The following is a 25,111-nucleotide window of genomic DNA, read 5'->3' as shown; positions in this document are numbered from 1 at the left end:
TTGCCACCTGCTGGCTGTACTGTATGCTGCAGCTGGGGCACTGTCCCCAAATTCAACCTTGTCCCCATTGGCCAGTGAGTGGAAGCTTTAGGATAAGGGCCTGGGCTGACCCACCTCTGGCTCCGGGTGCTGATTCCGGCCCTGGCTCTGCTGAGGACACTCCCTGTGCCAGACCCGCTCTGGCAGCCACATAGGGCCCCCGCTGCCACCTTCTCCCTTGCAGAAGCCACAGAGAGAATTCATGCCCTCCCCTGGGCCACTGCGTGGTGGGGCCTGCTGCACGCAGTGCCGCGTGGACTCCAGGAAACGGCCAGTGTCCCTGCAGCAAGCTGGGTCAGCAGATACCCTGTCGCTGGCTCACTATGTTTCATTGTTAGGACTTGGTGCTTCTCTAAATCCCCTGTTCTTTTTTTAATGGTGCCTGTTCCTGCCTCGCATGTTCTGCTCCCTTATCTAACTTACTCCTAGTCCCTCTCGTGTCCTCTGCAGGCCTCAGAGCAGAATGAGCCCTGCTGTCCCTCTAGGGGTGTCTCTTCCTGTCATTTGTCTGATGTGCTCGTTTCTAGCAGGGGCCGGCAGACCTTGTCTTGGGCCATGTGGGAACGCAAGGGACAAAGACTGGAGTGGGGGTCAGGACACATACTTAAGAAGAGGTGGAAGATGAACAGGTATCCAGGCAGCAGGAAGCTGAGGGCAGACAGCAGCAGGACGAACACCCCAATGCCCAGGACCACCAGGGCCTTCGTCTTTACAGGGAAAAAAGGAAGGAACAGCAGCCAAGTGTCCTTGGAGACACCTGCGGAGGCAAGGGAGACATGCATGCATCCGGCACCTGGGGCATGGCCAGCCCCTCCTTGGGAGGTGGGGGAGGGTGAGCAGCCCAAGGAAGCCCCTCCCCCACCCCAGTGTGTGCCCTACCTCACCCAGGTGCCCTTGCAGCCCCCTGACTGAGGTGGGTGTCACAGCCCCACTTTACGGGTCTGGAAGGTGAGGCTGGGAGAGGATAACTAAGGGTCCGGGTTGCAGAGCCTGACCCCCTGCCTGGCTGAACCCCCACCCTGTCCCAAGGGCCATGCCACTGTGCCAGGCCCTCCCCGTTCTCAGTCAGCCGCCCTCACAGGGAACTGCAAGGCAGTAGCCAGCGCCTTGGGACATTTCCAGGACTTGGTCATCTGGGCCCCAAGGGCTGTTGACACTTCCAAACTTCGGTGTGAGGAAAGCACTGAGGAATCTGCAGGCAGGCCCATGGAAATGGAATCCAGCTGAAATGCTCTCATCCCACCACAGAGTCTGGGAGGTACTGATTCCAGTCCTTTACGTGGCATGGAAAGTGGCTGCCAGGCCCGCTGTGTGCCTTGGGGGCTGCAGCGCAGTGTGCATGAGGCTGGATGTACCATGGGGTGGCTGGCCACATGCTTGTCCCCTTAGCTGGTGATGTCTTGATGAATTCCCACCAATGAGACCAAAGTGCCCCAGGGAACTGGCGGGTAAGCAGCCCCATGGAATCTTCTGGAACAGCAAACCCAGGAGATTGCCTCAGTCATCAGGCATTCATGTGCAGCACATCCACGATGGTTCTGGAGCGAGCAAGTTCCCAGAGAGAAGCACCTTCGGAGACCAGGCTGCCCTCTGTTCTGCCAGCGCGTGGCAGCGAGGGCCCAGCCGACGCCCACATTGGAAGGAAGTAAGGACACGTGCTATGGAACTCGGGTGCGCTGAGGCTGCTGCTTACCATGTGTGAGCCGCATTTCAGAGTGTGTTGGGGCAATGAGAGGCCCCGTGGCCGGGAGGACCTTCGCAGGGAATCCCCAGTGCCCACCGGTGACTGTTCTGAGGCGGCAGTCACCGGCCAGCCCCTCTGCTCAGGCCATGTGTGGGGAATGTCAGGAAGGATGGCAGGCGGAGGCCTCCAGCTGGTTGTGTGCAGAGCGCAGGCGGCTCTTCTGCTGAGCAGGGCCGGGTCTCGCTGAGACTCCCACTGTTCCCTTTTACCATGGAAATATCCAGGATGCACTCCGGAGCAGGTGCAGGTCAGATAGCCCATCCCACCAGGGCTCATCCAGCCCAGGTGCACTGAAGGCCTTGGGATGAAGGTGCACAGGGCATGGTGCCCTTCCAGGAAGAGGGCATGGCCGTGACGTGCTCTGGAGAGAGGCCTGGACCGGGAAAGGAAGCTTTGCTCTGAACCCTGAGGGCTGAGGTCCCCAAACACTCAGGACAGACACATGAGGTGCTCCGCTTGGGGTTCTCCCTGTGTCAGTGTCCAGGGCTGCTGTGACTGATGGCCATAGACCAGGCAGTTTCAACAGCAGAGATGAAGCCCCGAAGTCAGGGTGTTGCAGGGCCCGTCTCCCTCCGAGGCCATGGGGGAGGATCTGTCCTTGGATCTTCCAGCTTCTGGGGCTCCAGGCACCCCTTGGCTTGTGGCCATGTCCCTCCAGTCTCTTATAAGGATGTTTTCACTGGATCCAGGATCCCACATATTGCCAGGTAACCCATGATCATCTCAGGATCCTTAATCACATCTGGGAGGACCCTCTCTCCAAATAAGGTCACGGTCACAGGCCCGGGGTTGTGCAGTGATGGACAGACCTTTGAGGCACATGTGTTCCCAAGGCCAGGTTCCTGGAGCCGCTCAGCAGACACCTACAGCCACACACCACCCAGCACCTTCCCCAGGCAGCCCTGCCCTCCCGCCCCACCCTGCTCCCTGCCAAGACCAACTACTGGGTGATGGGCACGGGGCCCCAAACCTGCCTTCTGGTCCCTGGGGGACTGCTGCCCTCCTGCCCGGCCCCACAGCTCACCCAGCTAGGGGCGGGCCAGACTGACGTCCCCCAGAAGGAGAGCTTTCCCTGAAAGACAGCTGGAGGGAGAGGCTACCACCACGAGTGACCCGAGAGAAAGCAACGCCAGAGAGGGCCCCCCGCCCCGTACCTTCATAGAGGGGATGAGTGCGCAGCACCTCCGGGTTGACTGAGTACTGGATGAAGATGTACAGCAGGATGCTGATCAGGCAGAGCAGGCTGGCCGAGGCGGAGACCAAAGAGCAAAAGAAGTACCTGCGGGGGGCAGAGCCAGACTCAGGGCTGGGCAAGGTGCCCCTGACCCTGAACCCAAGGCCCAGCCTTCTTCCTGTCTCCTGGCACCCGAGCTCCCCAGGGGATGCCCTGAGGGCACCTCCAGTTTCTGTGCCCCCCTCCCACCCCCACGCGGCAGTGAGAAGGGCCTGGCCTGGCTCCCAGGTGGGTACACGGAGGCTCCAGGCGGGTCGGGCTGCCCGCAGCTTCCTCCACACGCCGCCACTGCTCACCAGGGCTCTGCCGGGTCGGGATCAGGACCACCACCCCTGCCCCCCATGTTGCACGGGATCCTGGGTGCTGTGCTTCATCCAGAAGCATGGAAGCCCAGCAGGTCGGGGAAGCAGGGGTGCTGGGACAGGCGCCTGGCCGGCCAGCGGCCCACAGTGCATCATCTCCACACACCCTCCCGGGGCCTGTGCACACTTCTGTGCACAAGTGACATCTTGTGCTTTGGCATTAGACCAGAATCACTCCTGTCCTCTTGCCTGTGCTCAGGACACAGAGAACAATCTAACCATCAAAAAATTAAATTCTGGTCAGCAATTCTTGGAATAATCTTCTGCTGCAAGGTCTTCCTTTGGGCTTTCTACCGTGGTGATATTTAAGGAAACTGTTTCTTTAGCATTTTCAATCTTCAGCAGTGTCTTTTATCCAGCTGAAATTTATCTGACTCCATTATTCTTTTCCAGAACATCTTGAGGTTTGTTTTTGTTTTTTTAACACATCTTTAGGCAGAGAGCTAAAACGAGAATGTCCTCAAAGGGTCATGTGGATGTGGAGGGCAGCCTGCATTGTGGCCCCTTGTCAAAGGCCCTGGAGGGCACGTGTCCTGTGTGTCCCCGAGGTGCAGGGGGCACAAACCTGGCCCCACACCTGGCTCTGGTTCCCAGGGAGCCTGTGGTGTGCGGTGCAGCTGTTCCAGCCGACGGGCCCACCCCGCAGCAGAAGGCCCTCGGCCATCCGGTGCTGCTGGCACCAGGCCAGAGGCGGCCCTCCCGGCAGGGTGAGGGCCAAAGCCTGTCCAACTGCATGTTCGGGGCCAGAAACGTCGCTGTCGTCTCTGACTCCTGCGTCTGTGGTGCCTCAGCGCCCAGTCCGGGCACTTCCCCTGTGAAGGCACGTCCTCTCAGGAGCTTATCACACTTTGCCAACTGTTTTGGCCAACTCGTCTTGTAAATGTAGTCATTTCCTCTTGCTTTCTCTGCCTGACGGTGGAAGGGACAGGAGGGAGTCTGGGACTCCACGTGGACAGGGGTGGCCATGCCCTCACCAAGACCCCCACGCACATGGTGCCCTCCCTCACTTCTGCACACACTCCTTGCTGCTGCCACTGCCCAGTGGATAGGAGGGCTCCTGGGGCCCAGCCGTCCCCACCAGGAACTTCTGCAGCCTTTTGTGCCCGGAGGCCACTGTCAGGACCTCGGAACTCCACCCTGTGTGCCCTGTGGGGCCCGGTCAGCTTGGTCCTCCTCAGTGGCAGGGCCACACACCCTCGCCCATCCCAGACAGCCGACCAGACCTCAAGGCGACCAGCCTGTGGCACCAAGACCTTAAGAGGAGCATCTGGGGGAGAGAAGAGAGCCCTGCTACCATGAGGAGGCAGCCCCCCCCACCCGACTCCAGCTGGCCTGGGGCTCCTCCTCTGTAGTGGAGAGGGCGAAATTTGTCAAATTCTCATTTGACTTTTCTAATGATGACGGCTTTGCATTTCCTTCTGCTCAAAGCAGCAATGCTTTTGAAGCCTGAACAAGTGGAGCATTTCTTGACTGGGCTGCACGGAGCATGGCCCTCCTGAACCAGGCTGCCCGGAGCACAGACCACGACGCTCCTGGACCGGGCTGCCCGGAGCACAGACCACGACGCTCCTAGACCAGGCTTCCCAGAGCACAGACCACAACCCTCCTGGACCGGGCTGCCCGGAGCATAACCCTCCTGGACCAGGCTGCATGGAGCACAACCCTCCTAAACCAGGCTGCCCGGAGCACAGACCACAACGCTCCTGGACTGGGCTGCACAGAGCACAGACCATGACGCTCCATGACCAGGCTGCACGGAGCACACCTGCTATGAGTGGTGGGTGAGCAGTGGAACCCCTTGCAGCGCCATGAGCCGGCGAAGGCCACTCTGAACTAGCTGGGGGAGCCCCTGCGACTTTCTCGGCCACTCACAGCCTGGGCCCTAGCACATGGGGTCCTGGCAAAGCCCGTGCAGGACTGAACACCTGCTCCCAGTGCAGCCTCGACCCACATCCTCTGTGCTCTGATGGCCTCCCAGGAGAAAGCGCCCGGGTCCAGGCCAGCGAGCAGGTCAAGGACAAGTCAGCTCAGCCTGAGCCCCTCTGGATGGGGCTGGGCCTCCACATTCGGAAGGGGCTCCAGGCCAACACATTTCAGAGCCAGACAAGGAGAACAGAAAGACGTTAAGGACCGCTGTGCTGGGGACAGCACGTGACTCCCCCCACTGCCTGTGGCCCCCACCCTCTTAGCCATGAGGCCCCCAAGCCTGCAGGACCCCTCTCTCCAGGCCCCCTCACCCCTCCCCCTGACCAATCCCCCTCCCTCCCCCAGTCCTTTCACCTTCTCCTTCCCTAGCACCCCACCCCTCCCCCCTGCCAAGGACCTCCTCTCTCTCCACCGGGACCTCACCCCTCCCCACTTCGAGGTCCCTCCTCCCTTCCCCACCCCCGGCCCCTGCAATGCCCTTTTCCCTCTTCCCTGCTTGGTCTCCCTCTCCCTCCCCCAGGACTCTGCCCCTCCCTCCCGGACCTCCCCCTCCAGCCCCTCACCTGTAATTCCTGCCCCCTACACAGTTGTTAAGCCATTTGCAATGGTGGTCAAAGTCAGAGACACACTTGTTGCAGGCCCCACAGTGTTTAGCCTTCTGGCTCCTAGAAGGAAGAATTCACATGAGCAGCCTGTGCGGGAGGAAGACAGGGTCAGAAAGGAGAGACAGGTGGCAGGGAAGACCAGGCCCCAGGCGGGTTATCTTCCCTCAGCCACGCCTGCCACACTGTGCCACCAGCTCCCATCCTGAGCCACAGGTCTCCCTCCCAGGCTGCCTGCTGAGCCCTCAGGGCTCTGACTAGCCCAGGTGGGGTTCCGGTGGGGGGGCTGGGACTCATCTGAGCCCTTAGATGGGTGAGGGGTCCTGCATGTCTCAGGGCCACTGCTGGTCATTCAAGGAAAGCAGCACCGGTCAGCTGCGTGAAAACAGAAAGGCCGGGGCAGGAGACCTGCCTGTGCACAGCACGGAGAGGGGATGGGTCCACACGGCAGGGGCCGTGCCCTCGGGGCTGCCTGCTCCCACACCCTGGGCACTTACACGGCGACCTCACACAGGTGGCAATATTGGTTCTCGATGACACGCGTGTGTTTTGATGGGTCAAAAGTGGGTATGGGCTCCAAGTATTTCTTGAGCCGTACGTTGGTTTCAGCAGGATCGATGGAAATTCCAAGCAAGTGGACCACGAAGTGGAAACAGAAAAGCCCACCAGTCACCTGGGCGTGAGTGTGTCAAGGAACGTGCAGGCAGGCCTGGTCAACACGGCGAAGGTGCCCGCTCAAACTAGAAGCAGGACCCTGGAGGCGCCTGCTTACGGCCTGAGGGTGTGGACCCCGCGCTTCACCAAGGCAGCAAGGGAAGGCCTTCAGGGGCCAGCGGCCACCACGCTGGGTGCCGAAGTCGTGAGGGTTCTTTGGGCAGCAGAGATGCTCAGAGCACGTGCGTCGGGGGAAGAAGACGGTGTATCATCAAAAAATGAAGGAGGGGAGCAGGGAGGGCTCACACGGCCAGTCTGCACGGTCTGTCTGGGTCCCATCTTGTTGTCTCTCCTCGCCCCTAGGCCCCTCAGGCTCTCTGGCACCCACTCCCGCCGTGGCACCCAGGGTAAAACCAGTCCCCGGGCTCCCACCCTCATCTTCCCCTTCGGGACCAACACACTGTCTGTCCCCTTGGAAACCAAACAGAAGAGGTGGAAGCCGCCTCCCTGTCAGCCCTGCCCTGCTTCCCAGGACCAGTGCTGAATGGGAGGGTTCAGGGTTTACAGGTTGGGTTCCCGGGTGTGGTAGGGGGAAATGACCCAGCCTGGGAGGCGAGGCCATGGGTGCACGGGGTTCTGCCGGGATTTGACAGGGGTGGGGGTTCGGAGCAGGGGGTTGGGGCTACTGCTCAGTCCTGTGGGAAGCCCTTTGGGGGGGTCCTCCTCAGACCTGCCAGCAGCCTCTGCTTCCGCCTCTGAACAGCCTGGAGCTGACAGGCGGGGTCCTGCCTCCACAATGCACTAGCCTGAGTGGGAGGCTGCTTCTGGCCCAAATCGCTCATTCCTCCCTCGCCCTCCAGCCTCTAGGCACCACGTGCAGACCCAGGGCTCAGGCTGCCAGATGAAGGCATGGAGGCGATGGGGACCCAGCCCTGCTGGGGGAGGAGGGCAGGAGGAGGGCAGATGAGAATGAGCTGAGGGCCACGAGGATCAGCCCAGGAAGCTGGTGCCCAGGCCAGGGGTGAGTGGAAGGGTGGCTGAGAACCAGCCGGGCCCTGGGGGACCTGCACGGGGGCACGAGACTGACCAGATCCCTCAGTGCCACATAAGGGTTGTGGTGACACCAAGGCCCTTCCTGTGGCCACCGGACCCTGCAGGGCTGGGTAAGGCCTGAGCCTCCCCTGCTCTGCTGTCCCATTCAGGGTATGGGGCCGTGGCCGGGTGGTCAGGGGTCTGGTCAGGCTTTGCCATCACAGCTGGAGACACCAACACAGTGCTGGTATGCCATCTCCCTGCACCTATTCCCTGAAGCCTGAGGCGCTGGCTGGAGGCAAGCACTGTTTGTGTGGTTACTGGGGCAGCGGGAGCAGGTCCTGAGCAGAGGGGTCCGGCCCAGGACAAGAGGTGCAACAGGAAGGCCCCTTCCTCTGTCGCATCAGAAATAGGCAGGCAAAGTATGGGGGAGGGACTGAGGCGTTGGGGCCCTTGGAGACATTGTAGGGGCAGCGTGGTCTACACTATAGCCTCAAACTGGAGGCAGCAAGGCCCCTGACCTGAGCCTGATTTTCCCCACATGTCCCAACCCTGCAGGTGCCGTGGCCAGGCCACTCCCAGGACGTGTTCCCCAGGAACAGAGGGGCAGCCCCCTGCCATGTGGTAGGCAAGCCCTCTTAAGCATGAACACAGGTTCATGACAGGTCACCCGTGGGAGTGACACGGGTGAGCAAAAGGCCACCGCGTTTTGCCTGGCCGTTCACACCATCAGCCACTTGGCTGAGAAGTGTCAGCATGTGGGCACCACACCAAAGTTCTGCCCCCACATTCAGATGCCCTGGTTATGGGTGTCTCTCAGGTTGCAGATAATAACAAAAGTAAAAGGGACAGGGTAGGAGGTCTCCAGATGCAGAAGGCCAGGCCCTGCCCTCGAGGCCTCATCCCTTAGAGACAATCTGTGTTTGGTAAACACAGCTCCGCCAGCCCAGGACACATGCCCTCCTGACCTTCCTTTCGGGTCCTTCAGGTTCTGCGGCAGGAAGGGGTGAGGCGCCCCCCAGAGCTCCCACCACCCGCCACCAGCCCTGCAGTCACTGAGGCTAACCTAACCAGGGGTTTTGCCTGGCCATGGCGCAGGCCCTGGGACTAAGACGGGTCACATCAGAGGCCAATCCCTCAGCACAGGGACCCTCTGGGCCCTTCACAGGGGCAGGGCGGTGGGGGAAGCTGGCCTCTGAGGTCAGCAGGGAACCAGGGGTCCGCCTCCTCTGCTTTGTCTTCTGGAGGTGCAACCGAGACCTTGCCTTCCCTCCTGGGGCAGCAGCCCCTGCAGCGCCGAATGACGCTGGCGCCCCCCCGGTGGCCAAGCGCTTCGGAGCCTGGGGGAAAGGAAGCCAGCCAGAACCTGAGACTTGGGGCCAGCCAGGGGCTCCTGGGAGAAAGGGTGTGCAAGTGAGCTCAGGGCGCCCTCTGGGCCCAAAAGCAGGTGAGTTCTCAGAGTGCTCCCTGCACAGAGGACATGAGGCAGCTCGAGAAGGCCCCAGAACAGGCTGAGCCACAGCGAAGGGAGAAGGGAGACAACGGATTAGAACCCAGAACGCAAACAAACCCACGGTCAGGGACGGAGGTTAGGATACAGATAGAGGGGAAGCTGGAGGCTGCAAGGAGGCCAGGAACCTCCCCGGAGCTGGCCCCTGCCGACACTGAGGGCTTCTGGTCCCAGAACGAGAGAGGGCTCCCTCTCAGAACTGGGAGATGTTTCGCTGTGGTGTGAGTCCCAGTGAGAGTGCCATTCTGACCAGGAAGTCGTGGGTCGGGCACTGCAGGCCTTTGTGCTGGGACAGAGAGAGGAGACCCCTTGCCACATGCAAAGCGTGAATTGTGACTGGATTCTGGATTTAAAAAACCCGACAAAGCAGGTTTTGGGGACCAGTGGAGAAATCTACAAGGCTGGCCGACTTCTGCCCATCCTCTTGTGTGTGAAAGACACAAGTTACACGGGGTGATGTGGGGCGTGGGATGTTGGCTTTGGAGGCCCCACCTAGCGTCGCCAACCCTGGGCCACAGGCCTAGAAGTGGGGCAGCTGCATTCAGACACACAGGACCCACATTCCCGGCTCTGTGCCGCTGGATCAGACACCCTGAGGGCCCCACAGGGGGAGGCCGGCCAGATCAGGGGCTGCGTGGCGCTGGGCAGGGGGCAGCAGGCTTGCACATCAGGCCATGGGGGACGCCCAGGCTCACTGGTGGGGTTGGCCAGCGGTGGCCCCCGGAGCACGGATGCGCTGGCAGAACTGAGGTCCGTCACTCACAGAGTGAGGTGTGAGGAGGGGGCTAGGCTGGCGATGCCCGCCTGGCCAGGGGAGGAGCACTCGGCTGCACCTGCCACGCTCCACCACGGGGCCTGCCCGTCAGCCCCAAGTGCGTCCCTGATGCCTGCCTACCTGGCCTGAAGCCTACTCTGGTGACATGTCTGGAACCTCCTTTCAAGGCCACCACGGGGTTCACAGTCCCCACTGTGTGGCTCCTAGCAGCTGGCAGGTTTTCTCTCTGGCCTCGGCCACTCCAGGCCCGGCCAACACCCTCCACCAGACTCACTTGTTGCAAGAAGGGACACAGTTATAATCGGTGTCTTCCTTGCACCCCTGGCGTGGTTCCCCCACCAGCCAGCCTGACCCACCCCACTGCAGACCTGCAGACAAGTAGGGCCTGCATGGGGCACCCCAGACCCTGAGAACGAACGCCATGTGAATCCCTGGGACTCAGGCTTCAGTTTCTGAGCCAGCCCTGTGACCCCTCTGTGACCCTTTCCTGTCGTCCAGGCTGCCTGCCTCACCCCAAAGACCCTGGACCCCAGGCGTGCTCTCCCTGCACTGACAGCAGGCAAGCAGCAGACACTCCTGTGCTTTTAGCCCCAGCCCCAAGCCAGTGAGCCACACAGAGAACAAACGTAAGATTTCAGGCAGCGTGGCCATGGCGGGTGTCTGGGGTAAAGAGGGGGAGTGGGGTCGCAGAACAGGGTGCGGACCCGTGGGTGACTCAGGTGTGGGGGCTGGTAGGCATGGCAGGGCCCCGAGCCAGATCTGGGGCAGGGCCCGCGGGGAGCCTCCCTGGGACAGCAGGCACTGCTCCCACAGTGAAGGATACACCATACATGATCAAGTTCCAGTTAGGTGGCAGCAAGGGGACGAAGATACAGAAGTTGGTGAAGGCCAAGATGAACAGTATGATCCAGGCCACCACCTGGAAGGTGTGCAGGGGCCACGACCAGCCATTCACTCTGGACCAGTGGCGGGGCGAGGCCGGTTTCCTGCTGGCTTCCCGCAGGGCCCCTCTCTGGCACCAGCTGCACAGATCCATCTGCAAGACAGGTGGAGGGCCACCCCCACCCCCAGGGACACCGAGGAAAAGGTTGCAGGAAAAGCAGACCCTATGACCACGCGACACTTCTGTGTGCTGAAATCCTCAGGAAATCTTCTGCAAGTTTCCCTTGAGGACGATCCTGCTCCAGAACAAAGGCCTGCTGACCAAGGGGCTTCTGGGGTCTCTGGGCACTCTGGGGACACCCAGGTCGAGCTGAGGGGCTGGGAGGGAGCTGTGGCCACTTCTGGCCAGGTGTCAGTCCGTTGGAGAAGGTGAGCCACATCACAGCTGCCCCCGGCAGAGCCGAGGGTCCTGCGGACTTTGCCTCATTAGGGCGGATTTCTGCCACTCTTCTCGGGGTGTGGGGCCAGGCAGGGCTTACCTGATCAGTGAGACCCCTGGGGGACCACAGAGACCATCCCACATGGACGGCGAGGCCAGCACCCCGGGGGTTGGAGCACAGAAAGGCACCCTGTGTTACAAACGACACAATTCCCGCACGAAAACAACATTTGGATGGAAGTACCGGCCAATGGGAAGGATGCTTCTGAAAACCAAACCCCATAAAACGGGGAGCTGGACTCTAGGGTGTAACCACAGACCTTGGCACAGGGAGGTGAAGCAGGGACGTGGGAGAAATTGGAAGTGCCATGGAGGATGGCAGTGGAGACAGCACTTATCTTGTCGAAGAAACGAGGGGGTGCGGAGAGGACACGAGGGCACAGGGAAGGCACGGGAGGGCGCATGTCAGCCCAGGAGCCCGAGGAAGGCAAGGGTGGGCCACATCCTACGGGGCTTCCCAGGACAGAAATGGTATCACTGACATGTGGAAACACTGAGGTTGCAGCTGGCATTGGATTTGGTAAAACTTGAAACAGAGCGAGTTTTCAAGTTCTGAAAGTACTTTGAACCCGAACAGAGACAGCCAAAGTGTCACAGGAACATGGGACCGAGAGTGCACGTGTGGGGGCACCGCAGTAGCACTCCTCAGAGGCCCCCCGAAAGCTTCCCTGCAGCCAATCTCAAAGTGGCACCAAGAGCAACACTCCACGGAGGGTGAGTGCAGCCTTGGTCCCTGGGGCAGGACCACAGCACCATGAGTGTGAGGTCACAACCACGCACACGGCCCAAGTAGCCGCAGCGGGAGGTGCACACTTACCCAGTCACCAGGAGTGGCTGTGGTGGGCGCCACCAAAGTCGGGCCCCACAGGCTCCATAGTCACGTGGGCTCTGGTGAGCCGGGGGGTCTGGAGAGAACAGCTGCAGGTGGTAGCAGGGGCCTCGCCCCGGGCCCCCTGGTGGGGCAGGTGTTCGGCTCCAACACCCCCTTGGATCTTCTGGTTCGGTTTTTCAGTCTCAGAAGATTCCAGCAGTTCTCACCAGGACAAATACACAGTTACCAACAAACGCACGGGCTCCTGACTCCTGCTGAGACCAGACGGCACAGTTAACGTGGGCTCCGTGTGTGCACAAGACACCCGTGCGGACACGTCCATCCACGTGCTCACGCTCACACACCACACACGGAACACACGTGCACACGCAACACACCTCACATACCACGTACATGACGTACCACACACATACACCATAGAGCGCATATACATGTGGAACACACACCACAGAGACATACACATGCACCACACGTACAGCACACACACAAGACACACACGCAACATAGACACACACCACAAACACACACACACACACAGCATAGGCACGCGAGATTTCTCGACTCATTTCTCGTTCCTCACCTTTCTCGTGCTATTTCCTCGGCCTGGAGCCACGTCGTTCCCCACCCCCTCCGCCAATGGCCATCTCTTGCCTTTGGAGCCTGTGCTGGTGTCACTCCCTAGACGACCTCCTAACCACCCCCCCCACCCCCACCAGATCTGAGCCAGGCCCCCGTCTACTCCTTCCGCAAATGCCAGGACTGTTCCCCTGGATTCAGCCTGCAGGAAAGGAACCTAACGATCTCCCTCTTGGGCAGACTCGGTGGGGCCTGGGTCCCCTCTTAGCCCAAGCTCAGTTCCTGACATTCGTTTTTCGTTACTCCTAAGGGTTTAGTCCAGGTTTTGGTGTGAGATGTGTTGGAGCCGCAATGCTCCCACAAGGCCGTCGTCACCTCCATGTCCCCAACACAAACATGGCCGACTCACAGAAGCTTCGAGCAGAGGCTGCTGCACTGGCCCAGTGTGACTGTGGACGGTGACCCTGCCCCCTGCCAGACAGACACCGTCACACCATGCTCTCTGAACAGGGCGTCCTGGGCACACCTGCGTGTTTATGATATCATAGCCTGGCAAACGTGACCTTCTGAAACCTGACACAGGTCCTGACAGCCCCTGAATCATTATTTCATTCTGTGTCCTGCTTGGGGATGCGCACAGGTTGTGCTTCTGAGTTCTCTGGTCACAGTAGAAGCAGGAGACACCTACCTCACTGGGAGACAGAACCCGCTCCACTTCCTTCCTGGTTAACAGTCCAGGCAGGACTGAGGATCACAGTCTCACTCGGCCCAGGCCTGAGAAACAACAAAGGCCCAGTTGCCGTGGCAATGATGGAGCCCAAGGCGCCTCATAAAGCCAGGGCCGGCCCCACCCTGGGGCCCCCACAGCCAATGGGGGGCAGGGAGGGTCCAGCTACAGACACCCTGTAGAGAAGGCCCGGGGCCCCCACAGCCAGCTGGGGACACCCTGCAGAGAAGGCCCCCGTGGCCAGGGCAGGGCCAACTTCTGGTCTGGGTCATTCTTACATCCAGCCTGACTACCTGGGCTTCCACGTCCTCAACACGTACCCCCTTTGGCCCAACACACCATGCGGAGCGATCTTCAGGAGCAAAGAGTCCCTGGGGATGATAGGGACGCTGATCCTGGCAGCTTTGTCTGACCACAGGCGGGCGAGAGGAGATGGGGCCCAGGATGAGGGGCCGCAGGGAATGAGGGTGCTGGAGGCCGGTGGCCGGGCGGGGGAGGGGAGAGCGGCTGCCCCTTATGGGCCCTGCACACCAGCACCCGCCTGTGGGCAGTCCCGGGCTGGGGCCCGCACAGCTCTGCGTGCTAACCTCCACCTGGAACCACATCCCAAGGAATCCCGTGCCCAGGCCTGCCAGCCACCACTGTCCACAGCGCTACCCTGGGCCAGGCCAACATGCCACCAGAGACCCAGGGCAGACGACAGGCTGCTTGACCAGGGTCTCAGACCCCCAAGAGCCCAGCCATCGGCACAGCAGAGGCCGCGGATGGTGGGAGATGCCAGTAACTGAACACAGTTCAAGTTCAGGGCAGGGCACCCACCAGAGTGCAGGCCTCCCACAGTGCACTCACTTTTGAGCCGCCACGTCTGACACGGCATGTGAGTGCTGGCTGTGAGGCCACCACTCCCACTGGCAGAGCTCAAGCTGCGGCAAAGTTTAGTCTTTACAGCGCTTGAAAGTGCTTTTCGGTAAATGAAGACGAGCAAGTTCTCGGCCTTCTGCATAGAACGGGCTTCCCCAGATACGCCTGTGTGCAGGCTGCTGGCCCCTCGCTGGGGTTTTTTCTGGGGCTTGTGGCCTCAACCCCTCCACTCGGCAGACCCTGAAAGAGGCACCAGGGAGTGGGGCAGGGGAGGCACTACCCCAGGGGTCCCCCGAGTCTGCAGGTGGTCGGGCCTCCTGGCTGACCTGGAGCCACGGTGACCTCAGCCACTCACACCTATGAGAAATGTGCCTCCAAAAGAGACATCTTCGCTCCATGAGAAAAACTTCAGAAGCTACAACACTAAGAAACAGACTAAAAACCAGAGCCGTAACCCCCGCCCGGGACAACCAGGACTTTTCCCACGCACAACTGCATGCCCTAAAGTTCTAATGGGCCCCACTCTGTGCTGTGGGCCCCACTCTGTGGGCCCCACTCTGCAACCCACTCTTGTCCCCTCTACTGCAGCCCAGTGTCCCCTTCCCTCAACACAGACTCCCCCCTAGTTTTAGGGTGCACAGAGCACTCCACCGAGTGTGATCCTCAACCTGCCTGACAGGAAGGTCATTCACAAGCTCTGTTACGGGCCTGCTGCAATCCCGCTGCACACACACCTAAGCACCCAACCCCCAAAGGATCAGCACTGGGGCTAGGGGCAGGGATGGCGGAGGAGTGAGGTGGGAGTGCGGGACAGGTAGGCGCTGGCACTCACGTGCATACACACAGGCACCAACACACACACGCCAACACATGTGCTCACACGTGTACGGGCATTGACTCACACACATGCTCACACACGTGCTCACACATGCACTAGCACAATGTGCATGTGCACACCCGTGCACCAGAATAAACATGTGCACACGCGTGCTCACACATATGCTCACATGTCACACGTACTCATGTGCACACAGATGCACATACGAGACTGCACAAGCGTGCAACACTCACACATGTGCACACTCTCCATCTCACTGGTCTTGTTTGGAGTGTGGCTTCCCACAGAAAAGGCAGCAAGTTGGACCCCCATCACCTGGCACTGTCTGCCCAGACAGCCCCTTCCTGGAGAGTCAAAAGCATGGTTGAGGTGCTGTGGTGCTCCCATGCATCCGTGGCTGACACGTGGCCACTGTGGCTCTGAGGGACACTCCCCCTCTCAGGCCACCTGCCCCCAGTTATTCTGACCACCAAGAGCACCTGTGGGTTCTGACCTGGATCCTGCCAGCTTCCTGGGGCAGCAAGCCCAGGGAGGCGCCCCAAGCCCCAGGTCCCCCCTTCACGGCTGTGTGTGACACACCCAGGAAGGAGCAGCCTGACCGTGGGGTCTGTCCTCCTGGGGACTTGCTCCTTTGCTGGCACCTGCCACGGCTTCCTGACGCCTCAGCTATGCAATGTTTTGCTCCCCTTCTCCTGAGGTTCCCAAGGCGCCCTACCAGTGCAGCAGGCAGTGGTAGCAGGGCTGGCCCACCCCGTGGCACTTGTGGGCCGGGGGACGTCGTGCTGTCCACTGCCTCCGTCACACATACCCCCTTCCCCCAGGATTCACTCTGCCCTGTGAGGTGACAGAAGCACCAATCTTGTTTTGTTTTAATATTTTGAAGTTTATTTATTTTGAGAGAGAAAGAAGTGTGCGCACGTGCGTACAAGTAGGGGAGGAGCAGAGGGGGAAAGAGAGACTCCCAAGCAGGCTCCGCACTGTCAGCACAGAGCTCGACATGGGGCTTGAACCCACGAACTGGGAGATCATGACCAGAGCCAAGATCAAGAGTGGGACGCTTAGACGACAGAGCCGCCCAGGCGCCCTTCCAATTCTGTTTTCAAAAAGGAAGCCACCTGGAAGTTGTGCAGGGTGGGTAAGAGAGAGAGACACACTGCGGGCGGAGAACGGGGCCAGACACAGAGTAAACGCGAGAGGGTGAGCAGCCGGAACGGACGCTGCTGACCTCCTGTGACAAAGGTTCTTGCTGAAAAGTCACTTGGAAGTGGATACTTACAGGGGCGCCTGGGGGGCTCAGGGTGGTTGAGCGTCCGACTGCGGCTCAGGTCATGATCCCACGGTTTGTAAGTTCCAGCCCCATGTCGGGCTCTTAGCTGGCAGCTCGGAGCCTGGAGCTGCTTCCGTTTCTGTGTCTCCCTCTCTCTCGGCCCCTCCCTCTCTTGTGCTCTCTCTCAAATATAAACGTTGAAGAAAATTAAAAAAAACAAACAAAGAAGTGGACACCTATGGGGCTGCAAACAATTACATGCAATCGCTCTGTATTTTATTGAGATCTCTACATTTTGCAAATGTAAACAAGCATCCAGTAAACACAACCAGATTAAAAAAGTCTATGGACACAGCACATCACTGTCGTCAGGGGGCAGTGTCAGCTTCCAGCAGAAGGCAGGCCTCGCCCAGCACAGAGCCTATCCCAGGCCAGGAGGGTGCAGCCCCACCATGACCTGCTTCGGAAATGTGGGGACTGCGGGGAGGGTGGGCAGGGCAAACAGCACACAGGACCCTCAACGTGGGCATCTCTTGCCTCCCAGGGGGTGCTCGGGAAGGAAGCTGGGGCAGGATGGTATGTCCCGGCCAGCCACAGAGAGGAGCTTTACAGATCCCTCAAAGCTCAAGAGACAAAGTACAACGGCTCAACCCCACCCGGTCACACACCTGTATGTGTGCTGTCCACTGTCCAGGATTCACGGGGCTACCCACAGAAACACGGGATCCGCGTGTGGCTGACATGATGCCAGAGACACCTCCCCACCTCCCTGGGGCTGCTTCCCGCACGCCAGAGGGGACAAAACGAAAGTCTCTGTCTCACGACAAAAACTCTGTACACACAAATAAAAAAATAAAAAACTAACGGAAGTCTATCTATAAGGCTAGCTCTTTGCAGAGGCTGCAGGTTCTGGAAACTGAAGAAATTCGTATGGGTCGTGGGTCACCTCTGGCTGCTCCCCGATGCTGAGGCCAGAAGGACTTCCTGCAATTGTGGGAAAGACAGGTGTTCACACAGTGGATCCACACACACGTCGCGGTTCACACCGGGCCGAAAACGTGTCCTAGTGATGGCGGTTAGTGAAACCACAACTCAGCCATAGAGCCCGCTTGTTACTCAGCCAAACCTCCACCATGGACGAGCACCCCCGAGCCCACAACGTCAAGACGTATTTCGCGAGCCCGACCTTCTATCTGGGAACTACAACAGCAGCATGGGGAAGTAAGGGAGTAAATTCAAGGAGCCAGGAAGCGTTTGGTTCCCTTCCTGGTGGGACTGAAATCCCTGTGGGGCCCACACACCTGCCCGCTCTGTCTCAGTAAACACAGAAGGCCCCAGGCCACCTGCTCTCCCCTCAGGGCCCCGGAGGATCGACACACTCGTTGACACTCTGTGTTAGGACTAAAAACAGGAATGGCAGAAAGAAACAAACGTTCCCCGAGTTGAACTCAGTGTCTGAGGCTCGTTCTGCCCCTTCCAAGGTCCCTGGGGTGTAGCCAGCTGGGCCTCCTCATGACGCAGGGCCGGCCATGTCTCACGGCCACTCCCCACGATTCCTAACCCCAAGTGACTTCCACTCACACGCTTCAGCCCCGTGCAGCTGCCCGACTGGAGGGCGGTCTCAGCGCCCCAGGGGCAGGGGCACCCTGCAGAGGGAGCAGCCCACAAAGTCCCGGGGCCACCTTACCCAGGTGGTGCTGGTCCCTATTGGAGGGGGAGGTGTTGGACAGGGAGCTGAGGTTGGAGGACAGCTAGAAGGCCCCGCGCTCTGCCTGTGCCTCGTGTAGGTCCTGCAGAGGCGTACAGAGACACAAGCAACCAGGAGAGGAGGGAGGCTGCAGAGCAGATGACTGGCAGGCCTGACGTCCATCCGCCGGTGGGCAACATCCCCACTACGGGGCGAGCCTGCCTGCAGCGACCCCATAACACACGCCACTTCTGGGAGGGTCCTGCTCGCGAGGCACCCCAGAGATGGAGCTGGTGACAGGACCCAAAGAGAGCCTGCGGGACACGAGCTCTGCCCAGACACCCCTGACGCTACCTTGCCCCCTGTGAGAGCCGGCTGATCCTGTCCCGAGCCTCGTCAGCTGCGTGCTCCACCAAGGCCAGCACGTGCTCCTCTGCCGTGCTGTCAGTCAGGCTGCAGGCATTTCCTTCCGGCTCAAACGTGCAGCTGCGAGGCAAGAACACCACACACGTCACCGGGGCATGTGCTGCTCCCACCTCACCACGGTCAGTCCCTACCACTCCCCAAGGTCACCATGGGCTGGGAGCAGGGGCACGAAGTACTCCTTGGCCCTGTCCTCATGGCTGTAACTGCAGCAATACGCGAGGCCTCCACGAACAGCAAGGGAGACCCGAACGGCCGCTGGAGGTGTCTCGTGTCTCAGCTGCACACCTGAGTCGATCTAAGAGCAACCTGACGGCAACCTCACTACTCACAATGTCATTCGAGGCACCGTTGGAAAAAGAGGCAAAGCTCCATGGAGCGTGGAGACACCAGAAACAAGGGTGAGCAGGGAGCACAGGTCATGAGGCAAAAGGGGCGTCCCGAGGCTTCGGCAGGTGGCCTCAGACCCCACAAGAGAAGAGCTTTATTTGAACAGCCAAGGGTCGCTGGGTGCAGCACCCAAGGGATGTGGTCTCTCCTGTGGAAGGTTCCAGAAGCATATGGACAGATTCCATCCAAGGAGCTGTGGGAGCAAATTCTGCCTGCAGATCCCAAGCCTGCAAGAAGCCCCCCCCCCCCCGCCCCGGCCCAGGGTGGATGGCTGCAGGAATTGGGGGGTTGGGTATGATGAGAATGAAGCCCCCCCCAAAGCGTGTCACTTGCCTAACACAGTCCAGCTATGTCCCCCGCTCAGGGACAGCCAAGCCAGGCCACCAACAAGTGTCCTGCATAGGAGGGAACTTCTTCAGAGTGAAGGGCCAACAATCACTGCAACACACATATGGGAACAGCAGTGTCACACCTGGAACAGAGCCTGCGTATGGCTGGCAGGAGCGGTCCAGCCCTTGTGCCCCTAGGTCCGTTAGCGTGACAAGGCCCGGCTGGTCCAGGTTGCCGGCCAGCTGCCTGGAAACACCTGAGACCAGAGCTCACACGCAGCCTCTGGGGACCAGGCTCCTTCCAGCAGGTGGGGGGGGGGGGGGGGGTCCACGAGCTACTCCGCAGACACGGGCGCCAGCACAGGCTCACCCTCACTCACATTCCTGAGGTGCATTTCCCGATACCTGATAACTTCTCTACTTCCTTTTGGATTTCTTGGCAGTTTCAACTTGTACAGGTGCCGCTTCAGGAACGAGCTCCTCAAAAGCTGTGTCTTCGTTGCCCAGAAGATCTGCTGGCTGAGAAAAATCCATGTCCTGCATAAACGACATGCTGTGCTTCAGAGCTAACAGCCGCTCCTAGAATCAAAAAGGACAGAGCAGCAGGCCTTTACCTCTGCCTCGCAGCCAAGGCGCCATGGCGATGGGTTGGATGTGAACAGCCGCAGCCTCGCCTGGCCTAACAGCGGGCTCCCATGGCACTACCGAGGCAGGTGTAGGTGGGAGTCAGCACCACAGGCGCGGCCGACTGGCTGGAAGCACTCGGGGCTGGCAGAGGGGGACGGGCCAGAGGGCACAGTGGCCCTCACCTCACCTACAGGCCGATCAGGTACAAGGCACTGGTCCTAGATGCGTGACACATGCAACCTGGCTCACGGGACAGATCTGGGAAGCCACTCTGGATGGCCAAGACGTCCTGTCCGGACTCAGTGAGGCAGCCACGTAAAACAAATCACAGGCTGGCTGCAATCCATCAGACACCCACACTTAGATCAACAGATCCAGCACTTTCCACCAACCCTAAAGGAGACGTTCCAGCTGGCACAGGAGCAAAGAGAGAGAGAGAGAGAGCTTACCTGGAGGGGAGGGTGGCCTGGGATGTGTACCCTAGAGCAGAAGCTCCGCGCCACTGCCAGTGATGGACTGGTGGAAGCATGTCAGTCAGTGGGGGTGGGGCTCTGTGTAGGCATCGAGACAGAGGGGAACTCACGTCTCTGTGGCTCCCTGCTGCCGCGGGTTTCTTACTTTGCTCATCTTAAAGCCTGAGTGAAGGATCTTCTTGGTCTACTTGTAGTACACGGTGTCTGGTCTGTTGTAGGTCATCGCGTTATCACACATCAGTTTGAAATCAGCCTGAAAGGGAAAAAAATAGAATCTGTCGAATTTGAACCACTAAGATGCCAGCGAAAACCGGATTCCTGTCAAGAGGCTAAAACTGAGTGGCAAGCAACTAAACCAGGCTCTTCAGCTTCACAAATGGTTTTTAACGACTCTTTGAGGAAAGTTTCAGACCTTACAGTGAGAAGCCTGCCAAACCTGGAGCTTCCTCTTGAGCACGACACATGCTTGCTTTCTGTTTCTGTTGTTTTATTCTGAGAAAGAGAATGTGTGTGTGAGCAGGGGAGAGACAGAATCCCAAGCAGGCTCCACGCTGTCATCACAGAGCCTGACGTGGGGCCTGAACTCGCGAACCATGAGATCATGACCTAAGCCGAAACCAAGAATTGGACGCTTAACCGACGGAGCCTCCCAGCTGCCCCAACAGGTGCGCGTTCTAAGAACACCGCAGCTCCCTCTCTCCATCTCCAACTCCCCCGCTTTGGGAGAAATCAGGTGTAAATAGGAACAAGAAGTGACAGCCAGGCCCTTTTAAGTAAAAGCTGAGGGATGAGCAGAGACCTGAGCACGTTCACGTCCTCTCTCTGGGATTTTGCCACAGAATTCAAAACTTGGTCTCTCGGCGATTACTCTAAAAGCATCAGCAAAAAGGCTTTCCGTAAGATAGGAAAATCTTGCTGAACAGCTTACATTAAAAGCAAGCTATTGGACATTTCCATATATCATCACCCCAACCAAATTACAGACAGCACACACCTGTCACAGGTGCGCTGGCCATGAGGACGCATAAGGACAGCTGAAGCCAGCCAGACCCTGACTGAACCCCAGCACTGGCCCCACGGCCAAGGTCCCCAGGGCTGGGCCTGTGGCCAAGTCCCCACCCTCTGCAGGCCTTGATGTAGCAGTCTTGAGGACAAGGCAGAGGGGGGACACTGCTCACATCCAGGACTGTCACTGGGCAGCAGAGCAAACCAGCGCCCGACAAGGAAGGTGGAGGACTGAGGGCCGCCCGCCCCAATACCCTTTCATGTGGCACAGCCTCTGAGGCTCAGCAAACACGCTCAGTCATGTCACCAGAAAATGACAGTGATAGAGCTAAGCCTTCCAAATTGAATAGAAACTAAGAAAGAAACCCGATGCCTTTTCCTAAATGACATCATTACCAAAGTGTCAAGCACTCATCTTGATCCGCCCCTGGTTTCAAAGCCAACAAACAATTCCTACCTCGCAGTTGTACCAAGAAACAGAGTTCAGAACTACACGCTAGAGAGTCATAGCGGCGGTGGTGGTGAGGTGGCATTGGCGGCGTGAGTAATTTATTAGGAATATTATTATTAAGTGTTAGCATATAAATTTTATTATAATAAAACATATTAAAATAAAGATATTTCTGTAAAGAAAGAAACACCAAATAAGCTTCTTATGGAAAAATCACATAACATTAAGTAGGTAGTTTACAGCCATCTGATATGAATCCTGGGATATCCTCATTTCATACAAACAGAAGTTTTTAATTGTATGCAGAATATATGCACTAAGACCATTTTGTTAAGTATTTTCACTGAATACTCTACATAAGTTACAACTACATATCCCCTTAATTATAACAGGAAAAAAAATTTACTTACAATAACTTTACGGTAAACATTGAATATAATATTAAGTATAAATATAATGCATAAATATACGTTTTATTTCATAAAAGCTGAAAATGAAAGTGAGGGATTCATGTCTGTTATATTCCTCAGTTTTCCCAATTTACAAATGCTTAAACAATCCTATCATACTGAGGATGATACTGAGGATCCACTAGATCAAATATTGATTCCCATTATAAACAGAAATCATTTCAAAATACAATTACGATCACAAAATGAAAATTTTAGAACTTTATCCTACATAGATTTCTCTAAAGAATGGTTGGATTGACATCAGCTTCATTAGAAGACAACTTATGTTTAAAGCCATCATATCTTTCTATACTATTCTTCTTTTGCATCCTTAATTACTTGTATGATATATTCCTTTTGCTACATAACTAGCCGTCCCAAAGGACTTATTCTAATGGTACTCACCTGCATCCTTGAACATATATACCATCTTACGCTGACTGTAAATAGCCAAACCACCTACTTTGTCAGTTCAGAGACAACAAATCAATGCATGATAAATAACACCATTCCACTTTGGACTAAAAAACAGGAGGTTAAAGTGTTTCCCGTTATTGCTACCAAGAAAAAAAGAAAATTTTCTGCCTTTGAAAATAGGCGTTGACTTCTCTTGACAGAATGTAAGTTTATCTATAGAAAAGATCCACGAATTCTTAACACATTTTTTTCACAATAATATAGTCTGTCCTTTAAAAAATAAATGTAAGAAAAAACTGTATATATTCTCTATAACAAGTAGGTAAACCATTTCACATACCAACAAAGAGTTATGTAGTGTATATTTCTATATGCTACTGTATAGATATAGGTATATTCCTATATTGAGGTTCTTATAAGGCAGACAGATACACATATGAATACATATATCACAAGGTATTGTGCATTGACAATAGTATAGGAACAAACATAAAAAAATAGCCATTAATTATGCTATGTCCCCATGGTGGTAGTAGATGGTGGGCAAGAGTGCTGAGAAAAAAGTATAAATGAAGAGAAAAAAGTTATGGATGAAATGGCATTTAAACTTGGTCTTGATAAGTGAGTAGAATCACAGCAGAAAGATGGATTATAAAAGCAGTCCATGCGGACTAAATATTATGGGTAAGTTCTGAGTATTCTCATGTATATAATTTAATTAGAGACCAGAAATTGAAGCACATAAAACTGTCAGGATAGGTACTCAAATATGGGTCTAGCAATAGACAACCGAGTGCCAGAATAAAGCGTTCACAATTGATTTGGTAACTAAGAGAGAGAAATTGAAGGATTCTGAGGAGAAAACCTGACTTGCAAGAGAAGATGGGAAGTCTACTGGAATTTGTAGGAATGATGTTGAAAAACAATTTTGACAGTGTAGGTAAGAAAATGTAACCTTGAACTGAGGGAACTAGTTATAAAAGACACCCGATAGCTATCAGTATAACTCTAGTACTTTTCTATAGCAAATTTCCCCAGAAACGGATTAAAACACCAACATGCTAAGGAAAATCATATGTTGTAGGGAAGGCCAGCAAAAGAAACTATGTGCATATGTATGTATAATTTTTTGTTTTGGATGCTACTTTTTTTAACAGTATGGTAATTAATAACTTCTGTGCACCATAAAAAGATAAGAAGACACAAGTAGTCTGGGCTTAACTTACAAATCAACAGACATGCAAAAAATCATCAAGGACATCTGTGTGTTATACCTCCCTCAGTAGTATGTCAAAAAGACAACCTACTCTCTCAAGAATGATGCCTGCAAAAAGCAGAGAGGAAAAAGTTCTCCTCAAGAACGCTTTTTGTTTTTCCTACAGCAACATTAATTACACTGTCGGCTAGAGCTGAAAGAATGAGATAAGCAGAAGCAATCTGATTCTCATCTTGTTTAAACTTGTCAGTTCTAAAATGAAGTCAAGAGTTAGGGAAAATGGAGAAGGTCTCCTTCCTCATTTAAAGATAAATGGGAAGTCCAACTCCTGAATTTTTTTAAAAGGAGGGTTACTCTCTAGAAGACAGTTGTCTCTTTGAAAGTATTTCTAATTCAGCCTCTCACATGACAGCCTCCCAGAATCTGAGAGTGATATGTTTCATCAGGAGACACTCCCATCTTCAGTGCAGCTCTGGATCACCTGTTCTGCCTTTGACCCTCTGCTAAAAGAAAATGGATCTCTACAGGGCTTAGAAGCTGCCAAGACTTAACAAATTTTTCAGCTGAACTTTTGCTTCAACTCAGTGTTCTTACTTCCTAGTTCTGCTGTTTCATGTGGCATGCTAGGCAACCCTAAAGAGAAGCTACTTTCAATAAGCACTTATTTGTTAGAATTCTGACTCCCAATATGATCCTGGAGATTAGATACATGTTCCTCCAGAGAAGAGAAAGAAGGAGAGGGAAAACTGAGGAAAGAACAAAAATAGATGAAGTATGAATACGTAGATCACCTAGTGAAGGGAGGGTTAGAGAGTATGACACAGAGATGTGAAACAAAGCGTCTGAGGGGATGCGATGCCTGGGATTTGTCCCAAGTATCAAAACACTATGAATGTACCATATATTGAAGGGAATTTCAATACAGATCTTATCCAGTCAACATTTTTTTTTCCCTTCTGAGTTGTGAATCCCCTTCCTCTTCTAGTTGTGTATCCCTAAATTTTTCCTCAAATAAAGCCTTTTATTTTTTCAAGTGTTAAACGAGTGGAATGAAAAGAAAGAGACCATTTTATTTCTCATTTCTTGGACACATTTTTTTTATCCCTTAGAAAGTAAATACATTCAAATAATTACTTATTAAAATTATCTGGGACAATGCTTTAAAAAGCCCAATGCATGAATGGTTTTATTGTTGAGATTAATATATTTCACCAAATTCTACCCACTATTACATATCCAGACTGCTCTGATTGTTCACATGAATTTTTTAATGAGATATAT

At 56.0% G+C, this 25,111-nt stretch overlaps 2 protein-coding genes across 10 annotated transcripts in view; both read right to left on the bottom strand.

Annotated features, from left to right (window-relative positions):
• The window catches only part of LOC132678952 (palmitoyltransferase ZDHHC11-like), a 39,232-nt gene extending 25,797 nt beyond the window's left edge, over window positions 1-13,435 (bottom strand). Inside the window, exons 1-7 of one of the 3 annotated variants that reach the window (XM_060631976.3) lie at window positions 13,356-13,435; window positions 12,077-12,342; window positions 10,702-10,914; window positions 6,405-6,580; window positions 5,869-5,970; window positions 2,938-3,062; window positions 644-796 (exon numbers count right to left, since the gene is read on the bottom strand). In XM_060631976.3, coding sequence (XP_060487959.2) covers window positions 644-796; window positions 2,938-3,062; window positions 5,869-5,970; window positions 6,405-6,580; window positions 10,702-10,914 — 769 coding nt within the window. In that variant the 5' untranslated portion in view covers window positions 12,077-12,342; window positions 13,356-13,435. Of the gene's footprint in view, window positions 1-643; window positions 797-2,937; window positions 3,063-5,868; window positions 5,971-6,404; window positions 6,581-10,701; window positions 12,346-13,355 lie in introns of all 3 variants that reach the window. The other 2 variants (XM_081795005.1, XM_060631975.3) reach the window with 2 other exon arrangements.
• Window positions 13,436-16,614: 3,179 nt separating this feature from the next.
• The window catches only part of LOC144615671 (uncharacterized), a 66,259-nt gene continuing 57,762 nt past the window's right edge, over window positions 16,615-25,111 (bottom strand). For 6 of the 7 annotated variants that reach the window (XM_078442668.2, XM_078442670.2, XM_078442666.2 and 3 more), the window contains 5 exons: window positions 20,400-20,542; window positions 19,595-19,726; window positions 18,402-18,533; window positions 18,048-18,150; window positions 16,615-17,344 (listed from right to left, as the gene is read on the bottom strand). In XM_078442668.2, the coding sequence (XP_078298794.2) occupies window positions 17,303-17,344; window positions 18,048-18,150; window positions 18,402-18,533; window positions 19,595-19,726; window positions 20,400-20,443 (453 nt within the window). In that variant the 5' untranslated portion in view covers window positions 20,444-20,542 and the 3' untranslated portion in view covers window positions 16,615-17,302. The remainder of the gene's footprint in view (window positions 17,345-18,047; window positions 18,151-18,401; window positions 18,534-19,594; window positions 19,727-20,399; window positions 20,543-25,111) is intronic. The other variant, XM_078442671.2, reaches the window with a different exon arrangement.

This window comes from Panthera onca, chromosome A2 (genome assembly GCF_046562875.1).
Source record: "Panthera onca isolate mPanOnc1 chromosome A2, mPanOnc1 haplotype 2, whole genome shotgun sequence".
In the NCBI taxonomy this organism is placed as follows: domain Eukaryota; kingdom Metazoa; phylum Chordata; class Mammalia; order Carnivora; family Felidae; genus Panthera; species Panthera onca.
The sequence above is the reverse complement of the archived record's forward strand: the minus strand, read 5'-3'. Positions and strand labels throughout refer to the sequence as shown.